General features: G+C 37.2%; 1 protein-coding gene across 8 annotated transcripts in view; it reads left to right on the top strand.

Annotated features, from left to right (window-relative positions):
• Window positions 1-26,928, top strand: part of ATP2B1 (ATPase plasma membrane Ca2+ transporting 1) — a 59,949-nt gene that overhangs the window by 21,921 nt on the left and 11,100 nt on the right. For all 8 annotated transcript variants that reach the window (XM_085046334.1, XM_085046363.1, XM_085046354.1 and 5 more), the window contains exons 2-15: window positions 4,362-4,772; window positions 9,654-9,851; window positions 10,686-10,940; window positions 11,021-11,146; window positions 11,523-11,666; window positions 14,496-14,534; window positions 14,880-15,041; window positions 16,390-16,604; window positions 17,791-18,033; window positions 20,397-20,638; window positions 23,333-23,570; window positions 24,432-24,611; window positions 24,700-24,787; window positions 25,095-25,201. In XM_085046334.1, coding sequence (XP_084902460.1) covers window positions 4,568-4,772; window positions 9,654-9,851; window positions 10,686-10,940; window positions 11,021-11,146; window positions 11,523-11,666; window positions 14,496-14,534; window positions 14,880-15,041; window positions 16,390-16,604; window positions 17,791-18,033; window positions 20,397-20,638; window positions 23,333-23,570; window positions 24,432-24,611; window positions 24,700-24,787; window positions 25,095-25,201 — 2,442 coding nt within the window. In that variant the 5' untranslated portion in view covers window positions 4,362-4,567. The remainder of the gene's footprint in view (window positions 1-4,361; window positions 4,773-9,653; window positions 9,852-10,685; window positions 10,941-11,020; window positions 11,147-11,522; window positions 11,667-14,495; window positions 14,535-14,879; window positions 15,042-16,389; window positions 16,605-17,790; window positions 18,034-20,396; window positions 20,639-23,332; window positions 23,571-24,431; window positions 24,612-24,699; window positions 24,788-25,094; window positions 25,202-26,928) is intronic.

Genomic DNA, 26,928 nt, shown 5'->3' with positions numbered 1-26,928 from the left:
AATTAGATTAAACAAAGGCTTTCCTGAGATAATCACATTGCAAGCCCTTTCCTATATTACAGTGCCCAGTTTTAGTGTGTTGTTGAAGGTCAAATGCTAGAACCAGCTAATGCTCAATATCTGAATGCATACTGTTCAAGAAGAAGTATAAATTAAATCGAATGACACAGGAGCTATAATTTCTGGAGCTTTGACTCTTGAGTATGAGTTTGCTTAAGTGTTTTAATATTGGTTAAGAAAATTGCATTTCCTTGTAGGTTAGTGAGCAAGTATTAAATGTAAATGTGATCATAGGAAAAGCTTGGATAGGGCTCTAAGGTATGCTAGGTCCTGTGCATCTGGGCAATAATAATTGTGCCACTTTTAAGCTCTGCTGTTCACCATTGTCAGTGAATAGCCCCAACAAACTATCTCTTCAAGGCAGCCTTAATTTTAATGGCTGTAGAACAGGGATTATAGTTTTCCTTTAAATGGAGGGTATCACTGAATACTAAATCACTAATTATGAAATACTTTCACCTGTGAAGGATTTTTTCTGGAGGCCTTGCTGAAGCATAATAAACATTCAAAAATGCCTTGATAGTAGCAGCTTTTAGGGGCAGGAAGTTAATGTGCATCTCTGTATAAAGTGTCGTCACAGGAACACAGGTTGCAGCTTCTAGCTTGGTCACCACAGAATGTTCTGGTGGCACTAAATAGAGAAGTAATCTATAGTCTCTTCATGCTTTGGAAGCATCTCTACATGTAGACTTCTGTTTAGAGTTTTTCCTTTCTCCAGTCCAGCTACAGGTTGGCTTACGAGGTTGTTGAACTTCCAACAATGGCAAAATTATCTAACCTTTGTTTCATGGGTTATGGTTTTGAATTAATGTCTTTGTTGGGTAACAAAGCACACTCCCTTAGCAATACATAGTAATTTGATTTGGGTAAGGAAGTTGAGCCACAGTACTCCTCATAAGCATCTACAATGACAGGACGTGCCAGTGAAGATACTACAGCCAAAGAGCAGCAATGTCTTCTTGGAGAGATTTACATAAGTATCTGAATCCTACCTTTGAGATTATGTGCTGCTACTGAAAGATGCCTCTGCAGTTCAAGTTTTTTAGCCACTTGAGTGTGATAAAGAATAGCTTTTAAAGTTATTCCTAGTCTCAGTGATGTGTAAACAAGGGATCATCCAAAAGTTGATATATCTAACACATAACTTCAACTGAATTAAACTTTAAAAAGGCTGGAATTTCAGCAGTGGTATATAAATGAGTTTTAGCTTGATAACTGTTTCTTGAATTTAGAATTTGAGAGATTAACAGATTGGAAGTTTAAGGTGAGTTGCTTCAAACTGTAGTACTTTAGAGCTCATACTATTCAATTATTTCAAATGGCTGATGCAATAATTGAAAACTGGAGCACTGGTAAAAACAAATTAAATATTTCATTAGCAGAGAAGAGAAATACTATTGGATTTTCTGTGTAGCTTAAGAATACACTTATGCTACTGAATTGTACTGTTAATGGTTTCATTATGCATCACCGCTGATATTACGAAAGTGGACTGTTGGAACTTGCTGTAACAGGAAGTGATTGGATGTTGCGAGATTTTACATCAAAACTGTATTAAGGATATTTCTTAAAGAAAGTTTCTTTGCTGATTCCCACAGAAAAATTTATCTTAAACTGAGTCCATTCTGTACCTATATGACAAGAGGCTATTGTGCTTTCTGTTGAAATGTCTAGTAAAAAAGGGCTACTGAAGCAGATCCTGGTTTGATTTTGTGTAACAATTGATGATGTTTTATCAATGTTTTGTCATTTGGAGCAAAGCTGCACTTGCTCAGTATTCATAATTTGAAGTCTTCACACTGTTCCTTTCAGTTTTCCACAGTTCTTTCCTGATATGGATGCGCCAAATATTTTTTATGACTACTAGAGCTGGTCTGTAGAACTGCACTGTTTTTGTAGTGTTAATGCATGCCTATTAAAAGTGCCTGTGAACCCCAAGGGCCCACTGCTATGTTAGGATGCCATTTTGGAGCATATGAGAACCCCCTTCAGTATAAACTTAGTAATGACTATTCACTGGATTATTACTTATTAGTAAAAATTGATATAGATGCATAGAGAGGCTAGAACTGGGGTGCAAAGCACATTGAGTTAGGATTAAGCAGTGTTACTGCCCTTAAATTTACATGCATATGAAAGTCTTGCCCACTCAATATGCCTCTGTATGGAGAGAGAGTCTCAAAACTTTTCAATGGCAAGTGAGCAGTGAGTAGAACTGTGGCTTTTCCTATCCTTGTCTCTTGGATTTGGGTGTATTTGGGCATCAAGTACAAGGCTCCTGCTAGAGGCTTGAACAGAGCTCTTCTTAATTAAAATTGAATCAAGTTTGATGTAATTGGTTGTGGGGCCTTCTGCTTGGTCTATTTTTGCCTAATTAGCTGCTGCAGCATCTTCTCCATAGCTATACAAACTCATTTGCCTGATCTGCTTCTTGTTATACTGTCATAGCTTATGATCAGATGCCAGCTGATAAATCCTTCTGGGCTACCAGCTGGACAACAACATCCAGCTTTTGGGCATGAGATAACAATGTGGTGTGTCTTTAATGAAAACTCTTTCATGCATGGTTTGTATGAATCTCTTCACTTGCAGGATATTCTAACAGAACACATGAGAGTCTTAATCACAACTACACCCTGGCACACAGGCTAACACCATCACCATGGGCACTTCAACTGTTGTAACATTTTCCTGCAACAGAGAAAACAATTAAGATTTTAAAGTAATTTTTAAATTCTTTGTTGATGTTACAGAATGTTGAATGTTTTATGCGTATGAATATTGATTGCTTTATGTTTTTTGTCACTCTCTGGAAAACAGCCATAGACAATGCTTTTCTCAGAATCTCCCATGATGGGAAGAGAAGAGCAGTTGTAGAAGTTGTAGTTCTGCCAGAGGTGAGACTGTCATTTGTGGCTGGGTGACATCAGTTCAGGGGCTTACAGTGTCAGTGTTTGTTCCCAGTGCAAATGAAGTACCATGGCATGGTGCTTTAAATGGTAGCTTTCATATAGCTGAAACTGATTATTTCCAGAGCAGAGATCTGGGTCTTTCCTGGAAGCAAGGCCTTAAATTTCTGGTAATTAGGTGCTTTTACTTTACTTCAGTATAGACTCAGCAGTTCAGCCAAACAGTCCTCTAACCTGGCAGGGCAGTAGGTAGAAATCTTTCCTTTGCTGATGCTTTGCCTTTGTAAAGCAATGCAGTCACTGATAACTATTTGCCTTTCCCAGGCTTGTGACACCTGAGGGTCTTGTTGACCTGGAAGTGTCCAAGTTATTACTCATCTGAGCCTGGCAGTCATAATGTTTTATGGGAGAATACATTGTTACACATGCTCATCGTGCTCCATTATGTCAATAAAGCTGACTTACATGATCAGATGCCTATTTTTGGCACACAGTAAGTCTTCAAATAGGCATGAAGAGTTTGTGTGTGCACTGCACTGTGGTGTGGATATGTGTACGTGCAAGATGTGTCAGCTGAGCGGGGATTATATATAGAATGCCTGTGCAAGTTCAGAGTCCTGTGGCTAGATGGTAATTTCCCAGCTACAATGCATTGATAATCAGACTGAAGAGCTGCTCTCTGTCTCCTTATTCCTTCTGTAGGAAGGTGGTATTGTGCAATTTTTCCCTCTGTTTAAATAATTAAATGGAGATACTGTGGAAGGCTGGAGTTGTGATGAAATGGGCTGAAGTGGGGCTGAAACTGTATGGATGTGAAAAATTTATTAAGACCTAGGTCTGCGTGAAGATATAATCCTACTTAAAGGACAAAAGTACTTTGTGTGGGCTAGCTTAGCGTTGAAGTTGTTTTTCTTGAGGTTTGCACAAATGAATTAATGGGAACACACTAAAGCTTGCTTTTTGCAAACTCTGAGGTTAGAGCGTCATTGGAAAATAAGGATTTTCAACTTGAGTGTGTTCTTTTCCCATGTGACATCACTTGTGAATGCTACAAGCTCCATTTCCCTGGCAACAGGTTTAATTTTAGGTGTTTTTAAAGGTTGCTGCTTGATGGTGAACCATATGGGCATATGAAGGAAAATACCAGTGTTAAAGGCAACAGTTGTTAAAAGGTTAATGATTTAAGGAAATACAGTAATGTAAGGTTGTTTTGGGATGGGAAACATCCATTTTGTCCCTTGTCACTCTTGCCAGTGGAATACAAAGTAAAAATATTATAGGAAATTAAAAAGAAATTTGTCCTATAACCTCAGTGCAAAGAGTAAGGGTTGTCTTAGAATGCATTTCAGTATAACTGTTATGTAACTGAATGTGTATTTACTCTCTCCCTAGATTGTACATGCCTTTTGGCTTGGGGAACAGAACGCACCATGGGACAACCTCAAAGATATCTCTCCAGACGGGGTCTCTTGCTTGGGTGATGTGTCTGCTCTCCTGACTGTCTTCATACCCAAAGGATTTATTTTCCTTCTGGAAATATTTTAAGTTGAAGTCTTGTTCCTTACTGGAAACTATCTGCACTAAAGACTGCATGCATCATGGGTGACATGGCAAACAACTCAGTTGCATATAGTGGCGTAAAAAACGCTGTAAAAGAAGCTAATCATGGAGATTTTGGAGTTACTCTTGCAGAGCTCCGTTCTCTTATGGAGCTTCGAGCTGCAGATGCTCTGCAAAAAATACAGGAATGCTATGGTGATGTACATGGCATCTGTGCAAAGTTGAAAACTTCACCAAATGAAGGTAAGTCAATTTTAACACTATTACTGAGGAAACTCCATTTAAGAAAAGCCGTAGTCAGCAAATTATTTTTTAAAATAGAACAAAGTTTGTAAAAGTATTTATTACAATAAAATATTGCTTCTTGTTCCTCTGAGACACAGATATTTCATGGTAGTAAGTAAGCAAGAGGTTTTCTCAGTTGGTCTAACTGCATGTGAGGTGTTGTATTAATGGTGAAGTTGCACTTGGTTCCAAAGTTCATTGATGCAGATATCCACATATAAAACAGCAATGCAGCATAGCAGTGTTCAACTCACTGTGGAAGCATAAGTTTTCTGAACAGTTCATATGACCTATAGTTCACAATTCAGATTGTGCTGTTGTAGAGTCCAAGGTTTTAAAAGTCTAATGCAGGGCTTATTAATGCTTCTGTGTGGCTACCTAGTTCTTGCATTTGCTAATGCAGCAATTTTTGAAACTGGTTACATGTTTTCTATTTGTGCTACATTGAATTCTTAATAGCAGGATCTAGTTTTTAAATCTACAGTATTTCTGCAGATTCTGTTTGAGCTATGCAAAATAACTATCAATATAGCTTGAAGCATTAACATGTACTGTCACTCTTAGTAGAAGGTTTGCAAAGTGATTACCCGATCTTATTCTCTAGAAATAAGCATCTTTTATGGAGTCTTTGCCATGTTGGACTTAGTGGCATTCTGTAAAGTGTGACTACATGATGCTTTTACTTTCTAAAGTTATAACTCCAAGATAGATGGTACAAATGTGAAGAAATGAGTAAATAAATTTATCAAGTCTCCCTCTTGAGAACCTTCCTGTTCTCCTTAAGACCTGGCTGTCTTTTACTGCTTTCATCCAATGTAAATGAAAGCTCCTAAGTGTATTTGTGAAAGATGCAAATCATACTGTGTCAGGTACTGTAGTATCTACATATTGTAGTATTTACAGTAAACTGTAGTTAGATGAAAATATGTAAAAACATTACTGAAACATTTTGTGAAGTCCTGCTGTTGAGAGTGATTGAGAATTACCAAAATCAAGATTTTGGCAAATTGTGGTGTCTCTGCATTTAAGGACTCACATAGCTTTTAACCAATGTGGTGTCATATTGGTGGCAGTAAAGTACCTGCTGTCTTAATCCCGGAGAGCCGTTGCTTTCTGTTCTTCAGAAATGCGATGGAAAGATTTGTCTTCTTGGACCAAGAAGAGCCTACTAATGCCGTAAGGTACCTCTGGGTACATCTGCATTTAGCATGTTTTGGCTTGATCTGCTTTTGAGGCCAGACTCCTGATTTCCAGACTCCTGAAATTATCAGTACATGAGCTGGTTCCTCTTACCAAACTGAAAGTAGCCAGCTGACATGGCTGAACTACCAGTGAATGGGAGCAGACCAATTTCAGGATGAAGAAGTTTGTAAAACCTGAGGAGTACAAACTTCTGTTCCTTGGCAATTGTAAAGTACAGTGCATGTGTGTGAAGCACTGCAGTGCATAAGCAGTGTAACACATCTCAGATAGGAGCAATAGGCTCTCTTATCCTGTTGACCTGTTGCATAGTATTGTAAGGCAGTTTCCTTTCTCAGAGACAAGGGATATAGTTTTCTGCAATCAGGAATTGAACCAAGAGTTGAATCCTGTTATACAGTGATCTGCAAGGTTAAAGGTCCATTACTGCCACAAGCTAAGCAGGCATACAATTTTAGATAGCCACGATGCTCTAAGGACCAAATCCCTTGAGTACTGCAGGATTCACTTCATCTCTCAAAGTAGCAAACACACAGGTTAAACATGCGAGTGATGAGTGTCAGCGTACTAAAACTCAAAAGGGTTGGATGCCCTTTCCTGCAGTTTGATTGTGCTGTACTGAGGGCTGTGTGATCAAGGCCTTTCCCTTTCAAAAGGATTTGACATTTAGATATACACTGCAATGACTTAAATACAGTTACTGACTTGATAAAAGGGCACCATCTTTTTTTTTTTTTTAGTATGAGAGAAGCTCATAAACACACCAAAGCCTCAACAGCTGAACATGTTAACTGGCTCAGAAAAGGTTAATTAAGATGAGGTAGAACAGTGTCCAACAGAGGTCTCATTTTTGCTTTAAATCACCACATGAAATTTTAGAGAATCAGCCTCTCAGGCAAGCTGCTATAAATTTTTCAGAGGTAGTACTGGAGAGCTCTTGTAAAGGTAGAACTAGATCTCAGCTTTTGTCAAATTCAAGCTGTAAGTATAGAAAAGGAGACAATACTGGAAAAAAAATCTAGGCAAGATCTGTGCAGAAAACTGTTATGTGTTACATTAATTCTAGCTCTCTAAAATCTTGTGTGTATACCTGCAAGGCCCTATGACACTTTTTCCTAATCAGATGCTTTATGACACAAAACTCTTATCACTATTGAATTACCATTGACTTCACAGGAAAAGTACAGGTAGTTCTGACATGGTACACAGTGGATGAGTTCAGCTTGTTCAGTTTCTTGCTGTGAAGTTGTTGACAATGTAAAGCAGTGTCTGTTTTCAGGCAAAATTTGGATCAAACCTATCTGATCTGAAATGAGAAATGGGAACAGTCCTTTATCAGTATTACTTAAAAAAAAAGGACACTGGGCAGACTTTACTGCTTACATGTATACAAATGTGCAAAATGAATATTTGACATATTTTTAGTAGCAAAAGTCTTTCTTATATTCTGGGCAGATATAGATATTTCCACAGGTTTACATAATTTTGATTGTGTAGTAACTTATTTCTAATAAAATTTGTATATGAAGCATTAACTAGTACCTCACTGAATATTTTTCAAACTTAACCCCTAATAACATAAATTACCCTGGTGAAGACATACAATGAAGAATATAATGACAGTAGTTTTGACCTCAGGACTGTAGATTATGAACTGTGAAATTGCCAGCTGTGTGATAAATGTAGCAAATTCAGTAATAGTGCATGGTGTATTATGGTGCATACTAAAAATACAAATGGTTTTTGTCTTTGCTAGGCTTATTTACTAATCTTCACTAAGTGGTTCTGATTGTAGCTTGTACTTTATATAGCCTCATTGGGAAACGTTTTTACTCTTCAAAGACCTTTGCTGTATACTTCTATATACTGCTGTATATGGTTCTGCACTGTGGTACCCTGCGAAGGGAGGAAGAAAGGGATGTTGCTGACATTATTTACATAAATTTCTAAACTCTGCCATGTTAAAAGCAAAGTGGTATCTATTGAAAAATAGCAATATGGCCCAGACTTTTGGAATGGCCATTCTGTCCTGAGTTTCTGTAGATCCTGTAATTTATAGCTTAATTTTGAAAATAGTCTTGCTGTGCTCTTAGAGTTGAGAGTGAAGGTAAGCACCGTAAAGCTTGAACTGCAAGAAGTGTAGGGGTTGGCTAATGAGTACAGTTTCTCCCTTATATTAAACCCTCAAAAACATGAATTCAAGGTGAATTAAAGAGTGTTAGAATAAATCTATTATATACACAGAGCATGTTTAATTTGTTTCACTTTTGAAAAGATCTGCACATAATTTGCTTTCCAGTTAAGTGATTACATAGCAGTTGTTAGCATTTGAAACTGAGCTTTGCAGTTCAGTAGTCTTTTCAAAGTGTCTTGAAATATGTGATGATTCTGGGAAGTGTCTGTTAGAGGTGTTAAATACCCCCCATATTATGAAAGCTGGCTGCAGTGACCACTGTTCTTATTGAATACCTAGCGTGTTTGCAATGCCTTTATCACTAAGCACTTGGGCTAGCTGCTACAGAAATTGCCACTAAGAAAATAGTTGACTTTAAACAGGTGCAGATCATAACCTTGGGGGCAATATGGCTGAAGTGTCCAGACCTTTGCTCTGAACATAAGTAGAAATTGGGCAATTTTGCTCTGAAAAATAAGCAAATTCTGAATGGTGGGCTGGTCAACTGGAAACTTCTAAGAGGAGTAAGCAGGATGTGTGCTCACCGAAGACCTTGAGTGCATGACGTTGCACTGAAAATATTTGGTATTCCTTTAGTTTTAAGGTCTTGGCAGGCTCTTGAAACATGCAGTAGCCTTTCATGTAGGGCCCTCACTCTTGTCTGCTAGTGTCCCTTAAGGATGGTACAAGAATTGAGACAGAGGAGGACTCAAATATGCCATTTCAGAGTAAAGATAGGTGCAAAACTGAGGTGACAGACCCTGCACAGTGCTAAACATGGGCTCTCTGTGTGAGAGAAGGTGGAAAGTGAAGCTTTAGAAGAGCAAATAACTACCACCACTCCAGGTGGAAGCAGCATCATAAAGTGGTTGCATCTTTCCACATGATGCCTGCAGAGCTTCAACAACTTTTACTAGTATTTTATATAATAAATTAATATGCTAATATGATAATTATAATAGTTATATTATTAATTATAATAAATATCTCATTATAAATGTTACATTACTTTTAGGATCCTAGGATGTTGTCTCTGAATACAGAATCCCTACAGTGGGAACCAGAGCTGCCTTCACGGGCTGTGGTCTTGCTAAAGCTTTATGGTGCTACTCAGTCTCAGTAGTAGTAACTCTACTAATGATCTTGTCTTGCAAACTTGTTTACTTTGAACAAAGGTATGTGTGCTATTATTACTCTGTTCCTATGTCATATTAAGTGACATATTAAGCAGGTAGACCATCAACTTTATTTTGGCAAGGTGAGAATTAGAAATATAGCTGGCTTTCTATAGTGACTCTGATTTAAGGGTATTACTTATGTAGTTATATTTGAGATATGGCTTTTTTGGTATTGTTACTGAAATGTGGAGTGGGGCTTGGTTCCATTCCATGAGTGGGAAACCTCAGGCACTAATGTGAGCGCGAAATGCATGTAAATGTCACTAACTTTGTCTTATTGTTAAATAGGTTTAAGTGGAAATCCAGCAGATATAGAAAGGAGAGAAGCAGTTTTTGGGAAGAACTTTATACCTCCTAAAAAGCCAAAAACATTTCTTCAGTTAGTATGGGAAGCACTACAGGACGTTACACTAATTATATTAGAAATTGCAGCCGTAGTATCCTTGGGCCTTTCTTTTTACCAGCCTCCAGGAGGAAATGAATCATGTAAGTAAACTTTTAAAAAAGTAGCTATCTACCTTTATTATACTACTGACTTTTCTGGTCCAACATGCCTGTACTGTAAATCTGATGGGAGACAGTAAGTCAGTGGAAAAGCAGCTTATTGTTCCTTATTGAGAGCACATTACTAAAACTCTAGCTTGCCTTAAAAGGGCAACATAAGATTTCCTTGGTCATGATCTGTTATTATTCTGACCAAAGGTAAATTGCAAGCAGTGGGAAAAAGGACTTGTTTTAAGTTCAGTCTCTGTGCGAGTGGTTTTTTTTATTTTAGCTTTTCAAATACTTAAGCAGTTTATAATTTGCAGTCATGGACTTTCTTTGGGGAGTCAGCAAGTCCTAAATTTTCCTTGATTTGCAATATGACACTAGTAACTTTCTAATTTAAGAAATGAAGCTATGATTATACTTCTAAAGAGAAAATAAAGGGATTGGGCCTTTGTTTAACTGAACTTTTGCAATGATACTTGGCTTGTTAAGACCAATGTAAAGTGGGATATGTTGAGAAAGCACAAGGTTGTTAACCAGTCTGGCATTCTTATGCCATCATTTAACAAGATAATACAGAGAGGTAAATTTCTCTATATCAACTTCTTATGTTCAGATAAGCAGGGTGGTTTAACTTCCTCAAGTTGCTCTAGATTTCAGGTTCTTTAGCTTCTTTGTGTGTTACCCTAATGGAAAATAAAGTTAAAATTTCAGAGAAGGCTGACACAGGAAATGTGTAGCAACTATTAGTTATTTCTGTTTGCCAAAACTTTTCTTCATTGTTGAAATATCTTTGTGAACTTTCTTAAATCTAAAACCTGTTTTCTGCAGTATGTGGATCAGTAAATGTTGGTGAAGAAGAGGAGGAATCTGAAGCAGGTTGGATTGAAGGAGCAGCAATCCTCCTATCTGTAGTTTGTGTGGTATTAGTAACAGCTTTCAATGACTGGAGTAAAGAGAAACAATTTCGGGGATTGCAGAGCCGAATTGAACAAGAACAGAAATTCACAGTCATCAGAGGTGGCCAAGTCATCCAAATACCAGTAGCTGACATAATTGTTGGAGATATTGCACAAGTGAAATATGGTAAACATATTTTTAAAGTTGAACTTTCTTTTATTTTTAAAAAAGGAACTGCAGTCAACATACCCAGTGATCTCTCGTAGGTGACCTTTTACCGGCTGATGGTGTACTCATTCAAGGAAATGACCTCAAAATTGATGAAAGCTCGCTGACTGGAGAATCTGACCATGTTAAGAAATCTCTGGACAGAGATCCTATGCTGCTGTCAGGTGTGTAGTGTTTGACAATTTTTGAAGCAAGGGGTTTGTTTCTGGGGTAAACTGGTTATTTAAAATTTTGAGGTTAAAACAAGCGAATTGTATTTTATCTAGGTTGATTCCTAAAAGTATCCCAAACCGGTGCAACAAGTACAAAACTTTGTTGGAGTGACCAGACCCTGAAAACTGACAAACATTTTGTGTAGGTGCTTATGGGTTTGCTTTTCATACTGCTTTGGCAGTTAAAGATTTAGGGGAACACAACGGTACCTACACACATCTCACAGTTTTGTCAATGTCAAGTTTGAGAAATTATTTCCTCAAAGTACTTGGTACTCTGCTATACAACTGCTCAAGTCTCAGTGGAAAATCCAATTCAATCTTTCAGGGACACACGTGATGGAAGGCTCTGGAAGAATGGTGGTTACTGCTGTGGGTGTGAACTCTCAGACTGGAATCATCTTTACCTTACTTGGGGCTGGAGGAGATGATGAGGAGAAGGAAAAGGAAAAAGAGAAGAAGGAAAAGAAAAGTAGGCATAATAATCTTAAATACCGTGGTGGGGGAGGAATGGAGTGGAGTGAACTTTTGAATGTTACTGAAAGAAAACATGTTCTAGTTATCCGAAGCTAGAAATCATTTTTAAAAACTCATACCTCCTGTAGATTTCTCAGGGAAAAAAATAATCAACTTAGGTGAAGTGACCTGAGAGTGCCCCACTACTACTAACTTGTCACATGGATTTTTTTAAATTAAACTTCAGATCTCATTGATCAATTGGAGTTTGGAAAGTTTGCAATTCTTAGCCAGCCATGCAGACAGTGTATAAATAGTTAAACTGTCATCTTGTGTAACTTCAAGGTTCACCTATGTCCAGTAACAAATAGTTCTTTATGGCACACAAGTTATTATGTAGTTCAACCTAATAAGTATCTAGTTCTGCATGTGACAGAGAAAGTGCCCCTTATAGGGTGCTCTTCTATAACACCTGAAGGGGAAAAGCTTAGGTATTTCATACTGCTGAGCTTGTGATAACTTAAGCATATATGAGACTGATTCTGATTAAAAAAATGAGCAGACAGCTTCTTCTGCCACTCCTTTTCTTCAGAGCTGGAAGTTTTGAATGCTCGGAGGCATACCCAAGGCAAATCCTCAATGCACTTCTCTTTAACCTTTCTTTTTGGAGAGATGAGGGCTTGTAACTGAGCATATATTGGAGCCCTTCTGTGAGGAGTGAAATGGGCTGTCTTCTTTATTATAAAGTCTCTTATCTAACCTTAGCCTTTCTCCTGAGAATCAAAGCTTTGAAATGTTAAGCAGAAATGTTTCCATAGTAGTGCTCACGAGGCATGTTCAGGACTGAGCTTCACTGACAGCGAAAATTTTCATTAAACCATTGTGAAGTCTTTTGAATGGGACTGAGTCTGGGACTTCTTGGCACTAGCACCAAAAAAAAGGAAATATAAACCAAAATATACTTTTTAATCAGAGGACTATGAGAGAATAATGGAAAGTCATAGAGAAATATGTTTAGGAATCTCAGGAACCTTCAAACTAAATAGGCAATTGTTGAAATTTGTGCTCTGTGCAGGAACTGGGATTGAAGTCTTTTTGTCCTGTCTTAACCCACAAGTACTTTGCAATTCTGACCCTTCTTGAAACTTGAAAAAAAGTAGCGAGTTTCTTCACAAGTTAGAAAAAATTGTTACAAGAAGAATTGAAAGTTCTAAGTTAGTTTCTAGCTCAAGCATGATATGGAGGAGTAAAAGCTGACCTGCAACACTTGCAGGGATTAGTGTGAAACAGTTGCCATCCTTTGCTCTTCCCCTTACAGGGGAAAGAGAAGGAAACAAGCGCAGAACCAGCTGCTGCAGGAGATACGGAGAGGATTATAGTTTATATAGATATTCTGCCAGTGTTTATAACTCTAAAAGCAGAAGTCTCTGACAAGTAGTGTTTTGGTGTATCCTAGGACCTGAACACTTGTGGGGATTTTTTGTCTCCCAAGATAGAGAGCTTCCTCTTTCCCTTAAGTTGGGTGCCTAATAAGATTCTCCTTGATAGAACTCAGGTTAAACTAAATTAGCTTCTCTGTGAATGTTAAGGAGATTAAAGGGACTATATTTAGTTGGCTGTATATGGCTTGGTTCAGAGTGAAAGCAAATGCATGTTCAAGGAGTTACTCAAGTGTAGAACTTTGCTCTTGTAAGAGGAAGTGGGGAACTAGGAAAGAACAAATACAAAATTGGGAAACAATGATGAGTTCTTCAGAAGTCTGAAGTGGCATCTTCCAGAGAACATGAACATGCTTTTTTTGTTTCTGTTCAGCTGTTGTGAGAACGCTTGGGGGAAATCTTCTTTATAGAAATCAGACTGTGTCTGCAGTAATAGTGTAGTGGAGATTCTAAATGTCATGCCAGACAGGCTGCTTGATAATTTGATTTTCTTTTACCTGAGTACTCTTGGAAATTTCAGACTACATAATAACCTAGGGCCAAAGACTTTGTGAATTACCAGTGATACTGAAAATGTCTGGGGTTTGTCCTAAGTTCCTCAATTTTGTGCTTCGATTTCAGGTTCTCACTGTGATTATAACTCTTGCTTTCTCTACTTAGAAGTAAAGTTTGTCACTTGCTAAGCCCCAAAAAACAACATATGAAATGCTGGTCTTCCAAATACCTTTGATATTTCACTTTCATGTCCATTTCACTGTCCTTCTTTATGACCTCTTGTTGAGCTCCATTTCTGAACACAGGAAGGAGTGATATTTTATTATGATCTTGAGCTATTCTCACAGTGATGTATGTTGCCTACAGATTATGCTTATGTTTGTGTAAATAGGGTTAGCACAGATCTAGTAAGCCAGTGCTGTACCTCTGTTAAGCTTTGCTGTGGATTTATGAATATTTTATACTACAGTCGATTCTGCAGTGCTGTACATAAGAACTGATTCTCAAAGTGAGATCCTGCAGTTCATTTACAGAGGTAGTCAGGTCCTGGTGGCAAGTATTGGAAGAACAGAGCAAGATGGAGGCTACTTGAATCACTTTAATATCACAAATATCTTTTTTAGAAAAGTGTGTCAGAAGGTCTTTTGTAAAGATTTCCTCACAAGCCATAAGTGTCAGCATCAGCAATTTGTGCAAACTTAGCCATGGTAGATTAACACTGCAGCAGTCTTGTATGGGATAAGTGAAGTCCAAAAAGTGACATGAGCTGACTCACATGTTTTACTTTTCTTTCTTTTTTTTAATTTCTTGTTTCTTGCTTTATCAGAGTAATGTGGTCATTGTATAAAAACATATATAAAATGTATTCTGCACAGCCAACTTAAAACACAAATTGTTCTCCTCTCTGACAGGTAAAAAGCAAGATGGAGCTGTTGAAAACCGTAACAAAGGTAAATGCAGGTTCTCTGATTCCTTCTTGCAAGTCCCTGTTTTCCAAGAGTTTAGCTGATGAGTACAGACTTTCCTATAAAAATGCATATTGAATCCTTAGATCGAAATTGTTTATGGTAAAGGTGGTGTAAGTGAATCTGCCCAAAACAAATGCTTCAATGAACCTGATATTCTAGCACCTATGCACAATACTTCTTTAAACATTCATGTGTCATATGGCCTCTCTGGATACAAGATAATACTCAGTATTATTATATTTAGTGGAGCTGAATATTAAACTTTTTAAGTATCGTTGATTTGGGAGACTCACAAATGGCTAAACATTTTTTGATCTTAACTTCTAGCTAAAGCTCAGGATGGTGCAGCTATGGAAATGCAACCACTGAAGAGTGAGGATGGTGGTGATGGAGATGAGAAAGACAAGAAGAAAGCAAACCTGCCAAAGAAAGAAAAGTCAGTTCTCCAAGGCAAACTCACAAAACTCGCAGTTCAGATTGGCAAAGCAGGTACAACATCTCAGTACCTTTCTTATGCTGATGTCATGTTAAAAAAATTTGGAACTTGCATAGTTTGCTAGGAGATAAATTAATCAAACCACTCAAGGCTGGCTACTTAAGTTCAAAATTCTAATGCATGAAAGTATGCTATTGTGCCTGAGTGTGCTGATGGCCTCTCAGGCTATGTCATGTGGCTGACTTTTGTTTTTCCTTGATTTAAATAGGTTCAGGCTTTCAAGTGCCAGGTTCTAGGAGAGAAAATTCCAGCTTCATAACATTGGACAACTGTTATGAAAGATTTTTTTAGATTAGATTTGGCATTTAGCAGTGTACTGAGAGAACTGGAAGTTGAGTGAAACCTGGAAAATGTGGTATGGTCAACCAGGCTATCTCTAGTATTTTCAGGGGCTTAGAAATTTCCACTTAACATATGCCTTGATCATATGTAACATTTTTATTGATTTCCTACTTTTCTATCAGCAAATATTCAGCTGCTTGTCTAAACATTTGGTAGAGTGTTGCTGATTGAAAGTAGACTAAACCAACTGAAGTTCAGTGTAAATTTTAGGCTATATTATCTAGTGTGTAGTGGTTTAATTCAAAGATTTCAGGATTTATTTTGGTCCATGTAGAATTGTTGAAAGATTCAGGCTGGAAGGAATTTCAAGAAGACTTGTAGCCCAACCTACAGCTCAAGACAGGCTGGCTTTTGAGTCATTAGACAGTCACAGCCTGAAACAGACCAATTAAACCTTTCCCTGTAGCACTCTGCAGTTATGTATAGCAATGTTAGTTTTTCAATTAGGTTAACAGATTCCATTATGTTTACAGTGAACTACTGTCCTTGTCCAAAATTGTTTTTTCATATCTTCCAAGAGGTCTTGTTTTCCTTTATCTACTTTTTGACCCATTGTACTTCCCCACACAGCTTTAATACTCATCTACTTCATGCATGGATATTCCTGTCCTCCTGCTTTGAAACTGCACTACTGAAGCACTCTACTGAATAAGTCAGCAGTACAATTGGTGAAGGCCTCCTGAATTTTTTCACTTCTTATTCTGCTTTCTCAATTGACTTTACATGTTGGTCTGTCCTGTTATTAATTAGCTCTATGCTTCTCAATGAAATTGAGGATTTAAAAGATTTCTAGAAATTTCTAGGTGAAATGCATGAGGAAATATTTGCACTGGAAGCTGGAACACCTCTGAGAACTACCTCAATGTTTTGACTTGCTTGTTTAAAACTGTGGTTCTAAACTAGCTTTTATAAAGGCAGAAGTATTTGCACTTACCCACAGTCTGTATTGACAAATATTTGAGATAATTTTTTAAAACTGTTTGTTCTCTTTTTAACAAGGTTTGTTGATGTCTGCAATCACAGTCATTATCCTTGTGCTATATTTTGTAATTGATACCTTCTGGGTTCAGAAGAGACCTTGGCTTGCTGAATGTACACCAATTTATATTCAGTATTTTGTGAAGTTCTTCATTATTGGAGTCACAGTCTTGGTGGTGGCAGTACCAGAAGGTCTTCCACTTGCAGTCACTATATCTCTGGCTTACTCTGTTAAGGTAAGTGGGTAGAGGGCAAATAGATTTTAAAGGTAGGTGGGTGTATTCATCAGCTGTTAAATGCAAACTGAGTTATGCTGCATCACGTATATACAAATATAACAGACTGGGAAAGAAGCTTTTCTTTTCCTGAAATGCATAAGACTTCTCCTGCAGTACTTTTATTAATCTCTGAATGAATACACAGTATCAAGAGTAGTGAGCATTGCCAGTGACCATTACCAGCCAAATAAGGTGAATGGGTTCAGTACATAGCATTGTGGCATTTGCTTACAATAAATAGATGCCTTAGAGTTTGTAAATAACAAAACTCCTCTGTAAATCTGAACTTCTACCTAACTGATGTGTTAAGCAACTGCTACAAAAGCTTCCCAATTGATTTTTAGAGGACTGAATAGTGTAAAATATTTAGCTTTCTGTTTATTATACAGCGTTTCTTAACTTAATCTCTTTTGTGTTCTTCATTTTCTGACTGCTTCAGCATGCTGGGACTGATTATTTATCTAAAATGTAATTGTAAAAATGTATGCTTAGGCTGTGTTCTAAATCTTAATAACTTACAGCACTAACTAGTAGTGCCCTCATCGTATCATTTGGACTTCATCTTCCTCTTAGAGGTGAAAACACTATACAAGCCTCTTAAGTAAAGAATTTAAAGTGATATTTAACCTATGAAACTTGTGTAGTCCTCACTATTTTAGTTGAAACTTTTGGCTCCCAGTTTTTATTTCATTATAAGTCTGAATCTAGTATCTTTGAAATCTGTATTATCTGCTGTTCAGATAGTTCAAATAAGCTGTGTTAGACTTTTCTCGTAAGCAGGAAAACTTTTTAAACATTGTGTCAGGTAAAGCTCAAACCTTACCTCTCCTCCATTTCTAAATATCATCGTAAATGGTTTGCTCGTAACAGTCTGAATAGTACCAATAGTCAGTGTGACAGGCAGATACAGGAGATTGAGACTGTATTTATGTACCTTGTTCAAAATGAAGTTTACTGTGACATAATAGGCTTAAGGGAATCTATACTGAAAGTGGCAGCTGCAAATTCTTCCTCTGAAAGATGCCAGATAACTTAATGACTGAGTGTTTTCTGAATCTGCTGTGTAAGACTGGACTCCATAAATGAGAATTTCTGAAGTGAAGTAATGGTCATGGATTGCTGTTAACTGCTTTTGTTTTCTTAGAAAATGATGAGAGATAATAACTTGGTGAGACATCTGGATGCATGTGAAACTATGGGCAATGCAACAGCCATTTGCTCAGATAAAACGGGAACATTGACTATGAACAGAATGACAGTGGTCCAAGCCTACATCAATGAAAAACATTACAAAAAAATTCCAGAACCAGAAGCTATTCCAGAGAAAACTATGGCTTATCTCGTGACAGGAATTTCTGTTAATTGTGCTTATACTTCCAAAATACTGGTAAGTGGATATTTCTTCATTCCATTTAAGGTTACTGAACATCTTCCTCAAAAGATGCAAATTGTCTGATGGCCACATGGCAGTTTCAGTGTGACTGTGTGGCACAATGCAGTGTAAGGTATTTTGTACCTACTGTAAATTGCACAACCATTCATTTGAAACTCAATGGAAAAAATAGCTTATTTCAGTTAGAACTGACAATTCAAAGATATAATCTCAGGAAGATAATTTCCTTTTAAGTTCACAGTTGTGCCTAAGTTTCTTTTTATAAGTGGGGCTATTTACCCCACTTGAAGAGTATCTTGGCTGGATTTGAATTCTACTTCAAAATAAATATTTAAGAGTAGTACATTAAATAGAATGTAATGAAAAAAGGTAAGCATAGGTGAGGATTTTAATGTGGTTTTTTTCCCAGATACTGTTGTATAAGTTTGTAAGCTTTAAAATTGTAATGTATGTGCCAAAGTGTTGTTTGAAATGTGCAAGATATTTGGAAATAAAAGGAGTAATGGACTGTTAAACATTTTAAATAGTGGATTATTTAATATTTTGTGATTTATTTTCTAAAACTCTGAACATAGCTTCCTTGCTGTAGTTATTCCAACATGTTGCATAACTTATATTCTTTAAGGCAGTAAAAATAATAATTAGGATATAGTAAATGAATTAGCATTTCAAGATTTTGTAGAGGCCTCCACTATGGATGCTTTGTACACAAATAGCAGTGAAAACTTAGCTCAAAAGCTACATATCAGCCAGCAAAAATGGTACCTCTGGAAGAATTTCCACAATAGCAGTACTTGAGGCAGCATATGAAGTCTAACACCACTGATCTCTCTGAAACAAGATGGAAATACTACAATGAGTTTCAACATGTGAGGGGTTTCATAGTCTATTTTCTAAAGCTCTTTCCATATCAAGAAAATGTGCATGTGAACTGACCAAGTCCCTTACTGCTACAATTTTAACTGAATTACATCCACTGAAGTAGAGTTAGTCTCCTTTACAGAATCAGAAACTGCTGAAAGGGACCTCTGATCCATTCCTCCTGATCAAAGCAGGGTCAGCCAGAGCACCTTGCTCAGGGCTATGTCTACTCAGGCTTTAAGAATCTCAAAGGGTGGAGACTTTGCAACCTTTGGGCAGCCTGATCAAGTATTTGATCACACTTAGAGTAAAAAGGTGTTTCCTCATGTTAAAATGGAATCTCAAGAGCTTCAGTTTGTTTCCATTGCCTGTGGTCCCCTCACTGGGCACCACTAGGAAGTCTGGCTAGGCAGTGTTTGCCATTGTTCCACCCACCTGCTGTATTCAGGCATTTGATGCACACCGATCAGCTTTTCCCCCAGGGTGTTACCTTCTCCAGACTGAACAGTCTCAGCCCTTTCAGCTTCTCCTCATAAGTCAGGTGCTTGAGTCTCTGTATTATCTTTGTGTGCCATGGATGTACTTATTCCTAGATGTTGACATTTCTCATACTGGGAACTGGATGTCTTTAACTGCATGTTAAAGTGAGCATTTTGAAAGTGCAAGTATTCAGTACAGCCAAATTCAAAATCATGCAGCTCTGAAAAATGAAAATGGACCACTGACTTATGATGATTGCAGTTCAGCTCTAGCCACCTGAGACATGTCAGATTGAGTAAATGCTTCTCCCTATTTTGCTGCAAAAAACACTGCAGTATTATAGCTATATAAGCTCAAATATTTTGAGGGAAATACTCCTTTACTTATAGGATTACTGTGTGCATATCCCACATTGCTGTGGTAAGAAACTTTTTCTGGAATTAAAGGGTTGGAAACTTGTTTCTGAATTCTTTCCAGTTAAATAGGCCATGGCCTGGAAAACAGAACTTGTAGTGAGACTTAAGAAGCTTAAAGACTTAGTTTGTTCAGAAGAAGGCCAACAGGTGATGTGATCATAGTCTAAGTCATTGAAGAATTATTACAGGAGAAGATAGTTTAATTTAGCAGAAATAATGCTATTTAGCTTGCTTAAGTCAGTATATGTGAACTTATCTGTACTTTTAAAATCCGAAATGATTGTTCAATGTCTACACTCAAATGATCAGATAAATATTTCAAGTAATGGAAAATGCCTTTTAGAAAGGTCATGTTGGGATTAATACAAACTTAATGGGTGATTTCTGAAGGACTGAAAGATCCTAAACAGGTACAAAAGTTACTTAAAAAAGCATCAGTATGACTTTGGATCATGACTCATAGAAATTTATAAAGTAATTACTGAAAAAATAAAACCTCCCCATCCCAGAACTAAGCTTGTCCTTCCTTGTTTTCTAAGTGCTGTTCTTCAATGGTTTATAAGTTAACCCAATCAGTGATGGTTCTTGTTCTTCTTGCAGCCTCCTGAAAAAGAAGGTGGCCTACCACGTCATGTTGGAAATAAAACTGAATGTGCCTTGCTGGGATTGCTCTTGGATTTAAAACGTGATTATCAGGACGTAAGAAATGAGATACCAGAAGAGGATTTGTACAAAGTGTACACCTTCAACTCTGTTAGAAAATCGATGAGTACTGTGTTAAAAAACTCTGATGGCAGTTTCCGGATATTCAGTAAAGGTGCCTCTGAGATAGTTCTTAAAAAGTAAGGACAACTGCTTTTGTGATTCAGCACTTAAGTTTGGCTAAATATTGTGATAGGTGGGAAGACTGACATGCTAAAGAGCATTGTGACACAGTCTATGAAATACTTGTCTCTCTCATCACAAATAAGTGCAGCAGTCCTATACACTTGTGATTGGAGCTTCACAGCTTGTCTCCTTCAGTTGTTTGACTTTCTGCAGCAAGATGGACAATCAGTACTTTACTTACTATGCTTCAAACACCACAGCCCTACCCCTCAAAAAGAAAAAAGGAGAGTCATGATGCTTTAGTTAAAGTATTTTACTTTTAGGTGTTATTGATCAAAATGCTCACCTGTCTTCTAGTAAAATCCCATCAGTCGATATCCATAAATTCCAAGAAGGACTTGTACCTTTGAAAAATTACTACTTTTAGCGTATTACTGCTTAGACTGTGCAACTTTATATTCAGGTTGATAATTTTAACAGGATGTTGAACTTAAATGTTCGATCAGCTTGAGGAGTTTTAATGTGACAAAGCAATTGCTTCCTTATCCATCTGCCCATCTATAAAGGATTTATCAGAATGAGATTAGACTTAGTGGGCGATTAGGCACCACTGGGACAAACCTTTATAGGTGTGAAGTCAGCTGTGGTAACTCCTAACTAGGTGAGGAGAGACGTCAAAGCTATGCATCATGTTCTCTAGGAACAGCAGTTGGTAGCCAGGCCCATTTTGGTTATAATGTCAAACTCTTTCTAGTCTGACTAGCACATGAATTATGTCCATCAGTTGCATTTACTTTCTTGCTTGCTAACAGCTCCTCAAATCACTATCTAGGAAAGTACTTATTATCTAGGAATCTTTTCTCTACTGAAAAAAGATTTAATCTTCCTTATCCTCAAATTTTGTGCAGAGAACAAAAAGCCAATCTTTAAAGGACTCTTGTTTCTCTTGGTATGGAACCTAAAATCTGTGCTTTTTTTGCATAGCTAAATTTTAAGCCAAGTCTCATCAGTGAATAGGTATGCCTATATTCACATTACTTCTACCTACTGAAATACTTCGCAACTTATAATATTGGGCAATTGAACTGTAGAAATCACTAGAACTCATTCATCCCAAAGTCATGTGGTCCACTTGACTTAATAATTGAGATACAATAAATAAAAAGGACATTTGGCAAAGAACAAAAAAACTGATTTGGGTATTATTGGAATAGTATCCAAATAGGAAACTACTTCAGAGTATGCACTGAATTGGAAAAAGACTTAGCCATCAAAAGCTGCTTTGTGTGCAGTACTTGTAACCTGGTTTGTCAGTTGTGCTGCTCGTTCTCTATTATAACATATATGACTACACTTGCATACTGAAACTTGAATATGAACATTTATAAGACACAAATGAGTCACTAATAAGTGTGGAAGAAATGCCAAAGCTTTTGCAAGTAGAGAACTTTCTTCTTATCACTAAGTCAAGTATTTGAAGTGAGTTTCAATGCAGTCTTTGCATAGAACTTATTTACATGCAATTAGTCATCTTGGAGTGTTTAAATTTGTTGCCAGCCTTATGACTGTGGCTAACACTAGATATCCTTAATGATTACTGGCATTTGAACAGATAACCAGCATTAGGAAATACACATAGATTTCAAATTTAATTTATGATAGGTTTTTTGAATCACTTAAAAGATTGCTTCATTTTAATTTTGTTTAAAGTGCAAACTTTTAGGGAATTCCCTAAATCTTTGGGCTAAACAATTAGCTGTAATATTAATCATCTTTGCAGATCTGCAAGGTCTGAACTAGATATTTAATAGAAGTATAGAAGTAATGAATTATTTCAGTTTTTGGTTTTTGTTTTTGGTTTTTCTTTTATTTGTGAAATTAGTGCATGTGGTGTTACTTTATAGCAAAACTTTGTGAAGAACACATGAACAGGACTAAATTTCTTGTTTAAAATATTTGGTAGCGTTATATTCATGGCAACAAAATTGGTAAAGTATATAAGCTGTCTGTGAAAGCTGTGGCATCTTTGGCATGAAGAAACATAGCTAAGAGAGCATGTATTGAAATGCTAGAGTGCATAGCAGTGAATCTAGTCCCTTATATGTAATATTTCACATTGCCTCACCTGCCAGATGCTGTCTGAATTCTCTGCACTTAAAATGAGGGGGAGAGGGGAGGGCTGCAAACATGCCTGTTCTTAAGCCTGCTCTAAGGCTTAGCAGTACCTGAGTTTGCTTACAGTGCTGTGAGTTTGGTGCTTGCAGCAGTTAAAGCAGTTCATGAATGTTCTGAAAGTGTACTTCCTTCTGAAACTGTATTGCTGCTAACAAGGTGGGATTATTTTGTGGAACTTGAAACTGAATTGCCTGACTCAACCAGTGCAGACACCAATCTGTTTACATCCAGTGGAGAAATGGACACTTCTGGGAGGTAACCGATGTTTATATGTGAAATTCATTGGGCATTACTTTTATTCTAGGATGACTAGCTCAGTTAACTTTCTACAGAAAGGATGTTTTGCAACTGAACAAATAAAAGTGTATATGGAGAAGATTACCTTAGAAATACTGCTACTGGCTTTTAGTGCCTGTGTCTGTGAGCCTAGTGAACACAAAGCTTATGGAAACTTACTGGAGTTGACTAATATGCCAAAGAGTGGTCTGAACTTCTGGTGAAAATTTGATAACTCTTTAAACCTTGCTTTCCAGGTGCTTCAAAATACTGAGTGCTAATGGAGAACCAAAGGTATTTAGACCTAGGGACCGTGATGATATTGTGAAAACTGTAATTGAGCCAATGGCTTCTGAAGGTCTCAGAACCATCTGCCTGGCATTCAGAGACTTTCCAGCAGGGGAGCCTGAGCCGGAGTGGGACAACGAAAATGATATTGTTACTGGTCTGACATGCATTGCTGTTGTTGGGATTGAAGATCCTGTGAGACCTGAGGTAGGCTCAGCAGCTAAGCTGCAGTGATTCTGTTACCCGGGATTCATGTTTTTCATCATGCAGAGTACAAGAAACAGAACTGCTATTGTATGCCTTAAGCATGGTTAATAAATGAAAATCTAATTTCTTAAAGGGAAAGTTAATGGAGCTATAAAAGCAGATTAAAACTACTTAATGTCACTTATGCTGTGTTACTGAAGCTCTGTACAAACTAATAACTTAAGGTGCTTACTGTGCAGGGTCTCAGCAAATGTAACAACTTGTCATTTTTTACCACTTGGAATATTAGGACTTTTGGTTTGGATAAGATTAGCCATTGTGCTTATTGCCAGCTTCTCATGAGGTGAGGTTGTCACCTGTGAAGTGAGGGCAAGGAGTTTGCCTTGGGGTTGAGGTGTAAGGTTTTTCAATAGTGAAAGTTTTTATGCCACATGCACATGGAAATCGGGGCTGGTCTGCACTATTGTCACTTTGGAGTAAAAGTCATGGGTGAAATAGTGGAGTATGAGCTGTAGTTTATTTCACATTACCATAAATGAAATGCCTGTACTCAGTACAGCCTGATATGTCATGAGGTTTTTTGTGGTATTTTTGAATACTGCAGTATTTGAAAAATTGCAGAAGGAAGGGGAACTGACATAACAGTGACACAAAGCCTCTTGCCAGAATTGCTGTTTGTGTGGGTTTTAGGAAAAGAATTGTGGTATGCTACTTAATTTTTTTTAAATGATCCATGAGAATAGTCTTCATTTTAAAAGAGTTATCCTGTAGTGAAGCATAAACATTCCTTTCACTCACGTGTCTAGATTTTCTTAACTGATGTACAGTCCCTGAGCCTGTGGGGTTTTTTCTTGCTTACAGGTACCTGATGCAATAAAAAAGTGTCAGCGTGCAGGCATAACTGTACGTATGGTCACTGGTGATAACATTAACACTGCTCGTGCTATTGCATTAAAATGTGGTATTCTGAATCCTGGTGAAGACTTCCTGTGTTTAGAGGGCAAAGACTTTAACAGGAGAATACGCAATGAAAAAGGAGAGGTAAGTATACTGACTGCATTGTCAAGTACACCAACAGATGTTTTAAGTCTCCTACCCATGTAAAATATAACCAATACTCTTTCTGCAGATAGAGCAAGAGCGAATAGATAAAATTTGGCCAAAGCTTCGTGTTCTTGCAAGATCTTCTCCCACTGACAAACACACTCTAGTAAAAGGTAGGTTAAAACTCTGAGATTTTAAGTAAAGCTAGATGGTTTTTTTGCATGCTTCTAGGAAAAGAAAAATAGGACTGAACAATGGGAAATGTCAATGAAGGTGTATCCAACTGATTTTTTTCTTTTTTTAGTGACTTGTTTTTGTCTGGGGGTTTTTGGTGGGTTTTTTGTTCAGGTTTTTTGGTTTGTTTTCATTTTTGGGGTTTTTTTTATGACTGAGGAAGACAAGACTGGGTTTCTCTTTCAGGTAAGTCTTTGCTCTGTTGTCAATTTAGAACTGTAACATCTCTATGTTATTTTATTGTAGGTATAATTGACAGCACTGTCTTTGACCAGAGGCAAGTTGTAGCAGTAACTGGTGATGGTACCAATGATGGTCCAGCTTTGAAGAAGGCAGATGTTGGATTTGCTATGGTATGATTTTATTTTTTTTTAATTCCCAATATTTTATCAATAACTTATCAAATCACTTAAGTTTAAAGAACCTTGTTTCATGAGCCTAGTATACAATAGAGTTAATGAAGTCAAAATTCCAACTTAACCGTGTTTTTATTAGAAGGAAAATGTTCTTGTGGCATTCACCATTGAATAAAATTTTAAAAATGCAGATTTCTAATTACTTGTAAATTAAAAACCTTTTACACAAAAGCTTGTTGCCAAGCATTGGAACAGAATTACTGATACTGAAGATTTCTGAAATGTTTTCAACATAAAACAAAGTAACTTTAGGTGGTAAATAGCATACTGTGTTGACTTTGAGTAAAGCTTATATGCAATATGGAATGAGCTCAATCATCTGTTTCCCACTAAAGGATACATAGGAACAGGGAGACGATAATGACAGAGACTCCCAGTTGATGTTTAAAATGGCTTTGGAGCATATATCTAGTACATCTGAATACAACTGAAGCAACAGCATTTTGTGACAGTGTAGGATCTGCTCTTGTCTGGGTGATTTGTTAGATTATGTGGCTTTCTCAATTACCCTTTCCCGTGGCTACCAAACCATGTCTTGGCTATTAAGTGCTAACACCAGACAGACTCATGCCCTAAGTATGCAGGTTGGAGCTTTCTTCTCTTTCTTTCAAGACACATGGTAAGACAGATTCCTCAAGCTTCCTTTTGCCACAAGATTCCTCCTCAGTCTTAATAGATACAGTTTGGTACTGGCAGGTCACTAGTCTTAAAGCATTTGAAGGGAAAGAAAAAATTAAGACCACACTCTTCCTATACCACATGCAGAAAGACTGACTCAGATTCTACTCCTGAGTGAAAAAATAAGAAAGAGATTTCACACCATTCTCTAGGAACAGTTTTCCAAAACATAATTGAAAATTTGACAGCTACAAATGAAATGTTCGCTAGACTGTAACAATCTTGTCTTAACAAGTATCTGTGTTCTGCCATGATATAGCTACTATAGTTGCCACTGTCAGGGGCAGATTTTATCTGTTTTAAATATTTCCTGCAATTGCTGTCTGTGTTCATCTGTGTAAGAAACTATCATCTTCTCCAACTGCTTACCTAAAGAGCGCTTAAAACATACCATACACTATTTGACATCTGAGGGAGCCTTTTAAGGTGTACACATTGCTGTGCAGGTGACTCACTTCCTCGACAAATAATATATCAAGAATAAGGATCATTAAATTTGCTATTGATTTAGTGCATTTGGAATGCCAAAAGAAAATTAAAGATCTTTGAAGTGGATATTACACAGAATACAATTCTTTGGATACTGTAGGAGACCTGGAGGTGCTTAAAATTTAAGAATGTCATGTTGCATTGCAATACATATACATTGGCATTGCATATTCTACTGTTTAATGCTAATGCCCTTCTGCAAAAGGTTTTTGGTAATCTTTATCATTCTACTGTGTTCCAAGCACATGTGTTGCCTGCTGCTGGAATCCACACAAAAAAATGACTAGGGCAGAGCCTGAGCTGTAGCACTGCACCATCTGGTGGCCTTCAGCTTGAACAGGGTTCAGTAACGTTTCTTTGGGAGAACTTAGAGCGTCTTTATTGTTAACTCTCAAATTTCTATTAAGGTCTTTTGTTTAAAGGCAACAGTACTTTGTTTGTTTGTTTACCTGTTCCCATGCTTGAGTAGTACTTGAAAGTATAACTTGTTTCAATAG

The sequence above is a fragment of the Lichenostomus cassidix genome, chromosome 1Aa (genome assembly GCF_008360975.1).
Source record: "Lichenostomus cassidix isolate B80296 chromosome 1Aa, HeHo_3.0, whole genome shotgun sequence".
Lineage (NCBI taxonomy): Eukaryota > Metazoa > Chordata > Aves > Passeriformes > Meliphagidae > Lichenostomus > Lichenostomus cassidix.
This window is presented reverse-complemented; position numbering and strand designations above follow the sequence as displayed.